The sequence below is a fragment of the Harpia harpyja genome, chromosome 9 (assembly GCF_026419915.1).
Source record: "Harpia harpyja isolate bHarHar1 chromosome 9, bHarHar1 primary haplotype, whole genome shotgun sequence".
Taxonomy (NCBI): Eukaryota; Metazoa; Chordata; class Aves; order Accipitriformes; family Accipitridae; genus Harpia; species Harpia harpyja.
In genome coordinates this window covers 31,429,734-31,439,268 of record NC_068948.1, presented here as the reverse complement: position 1 = coordinate 31,439,268, position 9,535 = coordinate 31,429,734, and the positions used below count along the sequence as shown (strand labels likewise).

The following is a 9,535-nucleotide window of genomic DNA, read 5'->3' as shown; positions in this document are numbered from 1 at the left end:
CAGCTCTGCATTGACAGGGCAGAGGAGGCAGGCAGGCACTGGGCTGAAGGAGCCACCAGCACACCCCAAGAGGCGTGGGACAAGTCCCTGCTATGCACAGTAGAGAGGAGCCTGCTGCATGAGGGACACTGTCGGGACAGTAACTCTGTCAGAGCAGAGCAGCAGGCAAGGAGAAGCTGTGACATCTCTGTCGCTGGAGACCTTCAGGACTTGGCTAGACCAGCCCTTGCTCATCTGTTGGAGCAGAGAATCACCTCCTGTGGTCCCTTTTAACCTGCTGATAAACTGCGGTCACACGCAGCAATTGCACAAGCGTCCAAACTGCTTGTTCCTCCCTTAGTGCCGACTTCCACGTGTCATTTCATCTCTTGACACTGCCTGAACAGCTCTTCCAAGAAAAAAATCCCAGCATACAGCTAAAGTTTCACTCTATTTACAAATCTGTAACTTCTTTATTCTAAAACAGTTACACTAAAAATATTAGCAAAACGGTCTTCACAGTTCAAAGCAGAGGAATCACTTGGCCATGTCAATGAGACTCTGCAGAGAGGTTGGCACCCAAGTCTTTTCTCCTTGTACAAACACAACACCTCTGTCAATGTAAATGACAATCCGTCCAAACGTATACAACTGTTTCCCTTCGTGCCGCTTTCCAATCACAGGCATGAAAACAATGTTGTGCTCCTCTGCTTTTGTCTGAATTAGGTCCTTGAAGTTCATTGGCACAGAGCTGGCAGCCATGCCGATGCCACGCTGGGCCATGTTTTCAGCCTCCCGACGCTCCTGCATGGCTTCGTACTGAAAGTCTTTCCTCCGCTCAGTGTGAGTAAGGTAGGCAATGTTCTCTCGAGCGCCTGGCTGCATGTACCCACCTGTTTGGAGAGACAAAAGATGTGAAAACAAGGTCCCAGTCCCTTTCTGGTGGAAGGTCTATGGGTAAACTCCAGTCCAGGACACACACGGTAAAGTCAATCTGTAATGTTCTGAATCCTCCTTTACACATTCTAATTGATTAAGTTTTATGCTGTTAATGCTAATACAACGTAGACTAGCTAGGTGAATTTGAGAACTGCAGCAGAAGCAACAGGATTTGATACAATCCCAAATTGTACATGAGCATGCACAGGAGAGGAAGATGCTGTACTGCTACTGGCAAAGGGAAAATGTGAACAACAAAAAAAACCCCACTCCTGAAATCCAAAACCTATAGCCTGTGGTCTCCACTTGCCACTGCTGGGTTACAAACTGGATATTGCAAAACTGGGCTGAGGTCGGAGCAGCACCATACTGCAGGAAGCAGCATTGCATCAGGAGCACTTTCACTATCAGTCCCCAGTTCACTTTTTGGCTGCATGACTATCACGCCAGAAATTTCTCAATAGGTGAACTCCTCTTTCTGCAACGCTTGCCTGTAGTTGTATCATTTTACCACAGAAATAAACCTAACACTTAAAATGGGCCTCAAGGAATCCTCCATGTTTCTGATGCAGATTCTCCATCATACGGTATAGCAAGCAGGCAAGAGGAACGCAGGAAAGGAGTTCTTGGTCTTGGAGGACAGGGCAAGTCTCAGGCACTGCGTTCTCTTTTATACAGTTTAATTCCCAGCAAATTCCTAACACAGTCTTTTAGGTGACAGGGAGAGGCATGTGGAAAGGGCACTGCTCTAAAGCTAAGGAGAAGAACCAGTATCTCGCCATGAAGAAAAAAACCCCAACAAATTACAGCTTCGGAAGTCAGTATCTTTAAATGATGGTCTCTCAGCGACTGACATAAAATACACTATAATCAGGCAAGGCTGAAAGAGAATCAGTTGCTTAATGGCACAGGCAGCCAGTCACCAAAAACCTGTTTCTGCTTCAGTGAAGCGCAGACAATTATTAAGTAGCCCCTTACAGACATTATTTACAGACACAGCAAGGTAAAACACACTTTGAATTTCACTGCTCATGGGAGCTGCTACAATGCCGATTAGCAGGGCCATGCCTAAATACAGACTCACAAGAACCAAACATTGCTGTACTGCCATCACAGTAAACAGATCCATCACCAGAAGCCACCTACCAACACTGGAAGAGACAGCCCGGTTCATGATATCAAGAGCTTCATTAAATTTGTCTTTGATCGATGGATGTGCTAACACTTGGTCTGAGAACATGGACTTCCAACCCAAGTACCACTTCGTAATCTCTTCGTAATTGGGGCTGTTACTAAGCCAAGAGCACAGCACCTGCAAAACAACATGACAGATCAAATGCAGAAGGACAGGTACATTTACGGAGGAGAGTCCTTATTACCACTTAGTTTATTACTGAGCTTTCAGTAAAAGAAAGGACTGTGACAGTCTTAGGAAACAGTCTGTTCTGATGTGTATGGATCTATGAGAGGCAATCACCCCATTTGGTAGTTAAACCATTTCAGCACTGGGGCAGCAATTACTAGGCAGGAGTCACTAAAACACTTCACAGTGAATCAAGCCTGTTTAATCGGCCTTGACAGTTTCTCACCTGCAGCCACTTTGGGAAGAAGTGTTTCTCCAGCAGCCCAACAAGACTGGAGACAGAAATCATCCCTTCCCAGTCAATCACCCAGTAGAAGGCATCCATGTGCTGCTGGTGAGGGTTTATGATGAGTTCGTTCAAACACATCCCTGGGAAAAGGGGGAGAAGAATTAGAAAAGAACTTGACTCACAGTTTTACCAGTGCCCTGACCTATTTCACCAGCAACACACCCGATGTGAGGAGCACCTGTTTTGCGTGTTACCCTGAGGGACATTCAGGATCTTTAAACTGTTTGGCTGATCCCCACCACCAAAACAGTGTGCTTCCATTTCCAGTGATTACAATTTGCTGCCAGAACTGAAACTTAAAACGTTCAACTGTTTTTTAGACTACAGAGCCTTTTAGCCAGTTTGCATGGTTGAAGGGTGAATTACAAAATCTCATGGTGAAAGCATTAGCATAGACCAAAGAATACATGAGTAACAGAGAGACATTTTATAGCTTGGTACTATCTGACAGCTATCAGATATTCCTGTCAGCTGAAGAAGAGAAGAATCAGATGATTTAGAAAAATAAGACAGAAAACACTTAGAATACTCAGAGCACTCCCCCACATTTTCTAAAACATCTGAAAAAAAGGCATGGTACTAGTAGCAGAAAAGAAGATGCAAGCTTGGTCTAAACTTACTAATATTCTTTGAAGTAACACTGGCAACCATGTTTAACACCTATCTTTTCTAGGTGCAAGGGGGAAGGTGGCAACCAGCAGATTCCAGAAATTCAGCACTGTTTCATCTCACCTAGTTTAGGCACAATGTTTTTGACCATGAAAGCCTCCCATGACCCAGGTGTGAACACATCTTTCCAGGGCTGAAGGATAAGTTTGGCAGAGGAGTCACTGGGATGCCACTTCTGCAGTGCATTTGCCAGCTTATTTCGGATGGGAGAATATAGCGGCTCTAATCGTGCCTGCATCAGAGGAAGCCAGGGGTGGATCCACGAATGGATTGGGACTGTGTCTGTCAAAGGATTCCAGCTTTCAACCTTGAGGTAAAACAGAAAAGATTAAAATAAGCCCATCCATTAGCAGTAAGTCTTGCCAGATGCAAAAAGAGCCATAATGCAACCCCCTAATGCCTAAATGCATCAGCAGAGGCAGCAAACCAGTATTTTAGAAGTTCTAGTTGACTGAAATTCAAATACTGGTTCAGAGCATGGCTTCATTCTAACGCAGCCCTCTCGTCTTACCTCCTTCTGTAGCTTGGGGAAGATGAGCTGATCCAGAATGTTATCCAGTATCCAAACAGGAACAACGTTTACCCAGCTATCCAAGAAATCCACCATCGACCCACAGTTCCTCGGTTGCCACTGAGCCACTATGTTTCTGACATATGGCATCCAGATTTCCCACATCAGTCTGGCGGGGGGGGGGGGGTGGGGGGGGGGGGGGGGTGGGAAATCAAAGTTAAACTTAAAGCTATAGCCCCAGACATAAATAAACCAAATGGTTACTGTTATTTAAAAGCTACTTCTTTTTATATAGCTGACAGCTGGATGTTAACAGACACATCAAGAGAATCATCTGGAAAGCACACTTGTATCTGTTCTTTTCCATCCCTGAGGAAGGAGCACTTGAAGATGCTGCACAAAGCACATTTGCCCTTTACCTGTGAAAAGCATCTGTTGACAGGTCCTGTCCACTGTGTGATAACAGCTGATCATTTTCCAAAAGGCTCTTCCACTTGGCTATGATCTCTGTGCCATACGTACAGTCCTGGAAATGATAAGGCATAAGCGGCTTTATCCTTTTTCATTAATTTCAGCTGGTATCTACAAAGAGCAGGCTGATGGTATGCTCGGCTACAGACAGCTTTCTCACCCACTCAAAAGGCAAGCTAGGAGCTCACAGCCATGATTAGTAAAGCCCCACAAGAGGAAAATCCCACTTTATGGATTTAACATACCTCTGGGGGGGGTAAAGAAGATAGTCTGAACTTTTTTGTGTGTACAGAGAGAATTCAGACTCTTACCTCTCACAGCCGAAATGGCATTAAGAATAGACAGCACAGATCTGACTACTTGAAAGACAGACCTCTCCTGCTTTTGCAAAAAAAAAAAAAAAAAAAAAAAAAAAAGGGCTAGAGACTTAGCTTTCATCTACTTTTTTCTTCCCAACACCCATGAAAGGGGTTGATTTTAACCTTACAAGCTCCTAAACTGTTAGCCGCTTTGCAGAACAGTAGCCTTCTGTCGTAGCAAATGTCTGAGAGTGGATGCAGAGTGGGTCCATCTTTTTGCACACGTTTATTTCACTCTGCCATGAACAGTGGGAGTTTTCTCTGGAACCTTCCTCTCCCCTGCTAGGCAAGAGGAAGGAGCGTTTTCTCCCTCTCTCTCTCCAGACTGATAGGAATTTGAGACAAAAGGGCAGGGCGTAGAGGAGGAAGTCAAGATAATAAAGACTACATAAGCCATCAAGTAAGAACCGCAGATAAATGAAACTAATACACACCTTGAGGGGATCCCAGTTCTTGAAGTAATCTTTCATGAGAGGATAGACTATTGCTACTGCCAGGTCTACCCTATCAGACATTCTGTACTCTTCATAGTACTTGTCTTGAAGCGTCTCAAAAATCTTTGCACATTCATCCAAGGTTAAGGGATTTTCACAACTGGGCTGCATCCGTCTCTCACACTCTTCCACCATCCCCAGCACCTTGCTGAGATTGCTAATTGCCGTCTCCTCATGCGAGAGAACTTCAGACATCTTCTGGATCTCATGGGTCAGGTTGACAACCATATCTCTCTCGTACTGCAGCTGCCGGTCATTCTGGATGATCTCCTGCTCTGTGATGTCAATGAGAAGTTGCAAGTTGTGCTCCAGCTCAGGCAAGGCAAACCCCTGGGGCTTGGAGTCTTTGCCCAGTGGCTGCTGAGGACTGTCATCTGGGATATTGTGCTTGTGGCTAATTTGACTGTAGCTGTAATAAACCTTCTGCTCCCGGCCCGTCATGTCTATAACCTTCCAACAAACAAGAACAAATATGTCGTTAAAAAAACCCTGTATCTCGCGTTTAAAAAAGGAGGAAATGCCTGGCTCCGAATTGAAAACTGGAGATTTCCAAGTTTCTTAATTACTCCAGGAGGCTACCAATACACTCTGCTATTCTGAATGAGGTGACTGGGGATTGCATCCAAAAGGCCTACTCCTGACTTGAAGAGTTAGAATGAATAAGAAACAATTTGGAATCAGAGCCAGAAGAGTCTCCTCTTCTGACCTCAGTTTTACCATTTCGCTGAGTAATTCTACAAGCGGCGATGATGCAAGTAGTATACTATTCATTATTGCATGGAAGTCTTAGGTACTTTGACACTTCCTTTAAAGACACATTAATTTTAAATGAATAATTTTATTAAGCATGTACAAGACAAATCCCTTACTGTCCCTTTTAGGTAGAAGATTGTTCAAACTATGTGTTTAATTGCACAATGCCAATAAGGACAACTGTGCTTTCAGAAGTGGATGAGCGTTTTATCTATGGCAAATGTGAAACAATTAAACTTAACTTGCAATTAAAAAAAAACCCACACAAACCACCCACTTTTAAGCTAATTTGCATTTTTCTGAGGCCAAAGAACTTGCTTAAAAACAAATCCAATGTCCTAAGTGACACAGGGATCTATTACATGATTCAGTCATGAGTTTGAGGACTTGATTTTCATGAGGATGCAGACAGCCAGTTCTTAGAACTGTTATTAAGGTTACCGATGGCTAAAAACCACTCACAATACCAAAGCAGACAAACTGTTTCCCAGAGATGCCACCTCTTAGGTTATCAACCTTACCTTGACTTGAGACAGCTCCTTCTGAGGGGCTGAAAGCTGCTTGTTGATCCTACCCTTGGCTTTCAGTTCCTCTACTGTCTTATAGCTGTATTTGGGCTTTTTCTTGCCTCCATTAGGATCCTTCCGCCACTGACTGAGCTCTTTTTGAAATTCCTAAAGAGCAACAAAGAGGAATTGTGGTCACTGCTCTTTGTCATGCCCCCAGATTTGCCTCCATTTTCTACAGGAAAATAACCATCAGATCAAGGAAGAATGCTGTACAGCAAAATAACTGGGAAAGCAGTAAAGCTTAGTGACAAACTGGCTCAGATGCTGTGGTCCAGTCAACCACCCTATTCACAATGCTAGCAGTACATTTCTAGTCTTTTTTTTAATGTAAATGAAAGACAAAGACTATTTACCTGGGGTGACTCTTTGAAGGTGGGGTTCTAGCAAGACTACTGGAACAAGTGAGCCAGAAACAACAAAAAGAACATTACGGTGACGAGAAAAATGTGTCTAAATGAAATTCACGTGCTATGTCTTTAGCTTCTTATCTAAAATGAGCCCAAACACAGAAGCTGATACCAGAACTGAATTTTGTACATACAACACAACAGGGAAACAGACATACCAAGAGTTATACAAATACCTCTTCAGCTTCTTCTTCCGAGTCCACAACAGGGAAGTCTTGCAAAGACTGGCTGGTTCTTTCAGAGCCGTATGCCCCCACAGCTCCTTTGCCTTTTCTCTGTTTTGCCTCAATCGGATTGATAATACCTAAGAGAGCAATAGTTAGATCAGAAAGAACAGTTTATTCACTGAGAGAGAACAGTGAGTGTTTTTCTTACAGTACCTTAAGTTATCAAATCAGCACAAACATCCAGCCTCGTATTCTACCTCTATTGCTATGGTATCTTCTACCACTTCACTAATTTTAGTGGCTATAAAAATCACTTAATTCCAGCACACACCAAAAAAACCAAAGCAGAGTATTATTCACATCTGCATTTCACCGCTTTTTTAATTCTGTCACATAAAATAACATCTCCTTTTCTATGGGCTGACTACCTTCGGAATTTATCTCCCTTTTTTCTTTCTCTTTTTCTCTTACAAAATAACAAGAACATAAAATTGGCCTATGGTAGTTTAAGTGTAACTGAATCTTATCATGAGGACCCAGACCACTTGCAAGAGATGCATGAAAACAAGAATTAATTTGTAAGCTACCTGGAAATGGCAGTTCTTCAAAGAATCCAATCTCTTCTCCAAATTACTAGTTAACAATAAACAACCAGACACACAATCACAGTACCTTGAGCATTCTTCCCAAGACCTCTTCCGGGGACGTAACCCATCTTCTGGAGAAGCTTCTGCCCAATTCCCTTAGTGTGTCTCTCCCAGCTGCCAAAATCCACGAAAGATTTTGTCCCCCCTACAAAGCCTTTCTGACTAGGCTTGAAATTACCACCCTGTTAAAACAAATAAACAAACAAAAAAACCCCACACGACCTTAAGGCATCATAATAACCAAGCTCTCTGTAATTTCACTCAAAAGGAAGTTTCTTCCCAGAAGTGATTCAGCTGTCATCACACTGCACAGCTCACTATGTCATGACTTGTGCATCCAAGTAAGCTGCCTGACATCTAAGGAGTTTCCTGAAATTCCTTAGATGGAAAAGGAAAGTCCTGACAAGCTTAGAGTGACAACCTGGCAGTTACTAGGCTCCACCACCGACTTTAGCTGAAGCTGCTTCCTGATTCTTTCTGTGTTTGGTAACTGAAAATAAGGGTTTGATTTTTAATCAATAACATGCCTAGATTTGTCATACTATTCTGCAAGATTAAAAAAAAAAAAAAGTCTTTGAAAGGCAGCAAACCACGGACATTCTTTTATTTTAACCTCAACTGACCAAAGGGAATATTATGGAACACAAAAAGGCCCAAAATGACTGATGTTCCCAAGGACACACAACAATACCTCAGAATGGCTACAGATGACAGAGAAAACACCTCCCCTAACTGCATGCCATCGCATGTGGTTCTCTGGGTTTAATTATTTCTCCCTTTCTTTATCGCTCTATTATTGTTTCTGCACCTTTGACTACAGCCTAGGTTTCATAAATACATGACACAGAATTGAAAACTTCCTGGATAACTCACCGTTTTTAACTTCTTCGGCACAAACTCTTTAGGGATTTCCTCCTGCTTAACAGGCTTTTCATCTTCATCGGAGTCTTCTTCTGACGCATCCTCAGCCGCTGACTTTTTCAGCCCGGCGCTGATGAAGTTCACGGGGGCCGAGTAATCCCTGGAGCTACACCAAACCCAGACCTGTGAGCCAATTCTGTTCCAGCGGACCAGCCCGCCCCCAGGGCAGCCCCTCTCCCAGGCTGGGCTCTATAGGAAGGCGTTTACAACCTGAAAACCTCCACCAGAAGGGGCAGCCACCCGAGCCCTGCCCACCCGGCTCCCCACGCCCGCCAAGTGCAACACAACCAGGGGCCGCCGGACGGGCGGCCCTGGCCGAGAGGGACCGGCTCGGCCCGGGGGCCCCTTCCCTCCGTCCCCGGCCCGTACCGCTTGCCGCCGAAGCTGGGCCGCTCCTCGTCCGAGTCGCGCTCGGCCCACACGCCGTACGTGGCCTCCTCCTTGCTCTGCCGGTGGCGCTGCCGGTGGGGGTTGAACTCGTTCTGCAGGTCCCAGTCCGACACCTCGAAGTTCTCCATCTCCACGCCATCTTCCCCGTCCGTACCGTACAGGTGCGACATCGACATGGCGCTCTGCGGGCACCCCCCGGCCCACACACGGGGACCACGGCCCAGCCCGGCCCCGCGCCTCCCGCCGATCCCGGTACGCCGCGGCCACCCGGAACTAAATCGTCTCCTTCCGGTAGCGCACTCCAGGCGCCGCTTGAGCCACGCCCACAACCGTAGAGCTGTTGGAAGGAGCGGCCACGCTAGGGCCTCGCGCACAGCAGCTCCTCTATGGTTTGGCGGCCTGGCCCCAGGCGCCCCGCGGCCTGTACTGGGGGGTGGGGGGGGCTAAGGCCGGGCCCCCCCGGGAGCAGAGAAGGGAGGGCAGAGCCTGCGCTATTAAAACAACATTTTAATGGTGTGCAACAAAGGAAGGAGGCCGGGGGCGGGGGGGAGGTGGGCTCATATATTAACTCTGCAATAGCCTCTGTAAGTCACAGTGAAAGGCTGGG

General features: G+C 45.5%; 1 protein-coding gene across 1 annotated transcript; it reads right to left on the bottom strand.

Moving 5' to 3' along the window:
- Positions 1-422: 422 nt before the first annotated feature.
- On the bottom strand, positions 423-9,299 carry TFIP11 (tuftelin interacting protein 11). The gene is made up of 12 exons (XM_052797712.1): positions 8,908-9,299; positions 8,491-8,644; positions 7,643-7,799; positions 6,980-7,107; positions 6,349-6,501; positions 5,015-5,524; positions 4,170-4,276; positions 3,751-3,919; positions 3,303-3,546; positions 2,508-2,650; positions 2,065-2,230; positions 423-872 (listed from the first exon to the last, which is right to left on the bottom strand). The coding sequence occupies exons 1-12, from the start codon at positions 9,102-9,104 to the stop codon at positions 517-519; spliced, it is 2,484 nt and encodes an 827-aa protein (XP_052653672.1). The 5' UTR covers positions 9,105-9,299; the 3' UTR covers positions 423-516.
- Positions 9,300-9,535: the final 236 nt, after the last annotated feature.

Coding starts and splice junctions, on each gene's coding strand:
- TFIP11 (XM_052797712.1), bottom strand. CDS start 9,104: ATGTCGATGTCGCACCTGTACGGTACGGACGGGGAAGATGGCGTGGAG. Junction 7,108..7,642: donor TCTTGGGAAGAATGCTCAAG/GTACTGTGATTG, acceptor TTGCTCTCTTAG/GTATTATCAATCCGATTGAG. Junction 6,502..6,979: donor CGGAAGAAGAAGCTGAAGAG/GTATTTGTATAA, acceptor GTTGCTCTTTAG/GAATTTCAAAAAGAGCTCAG.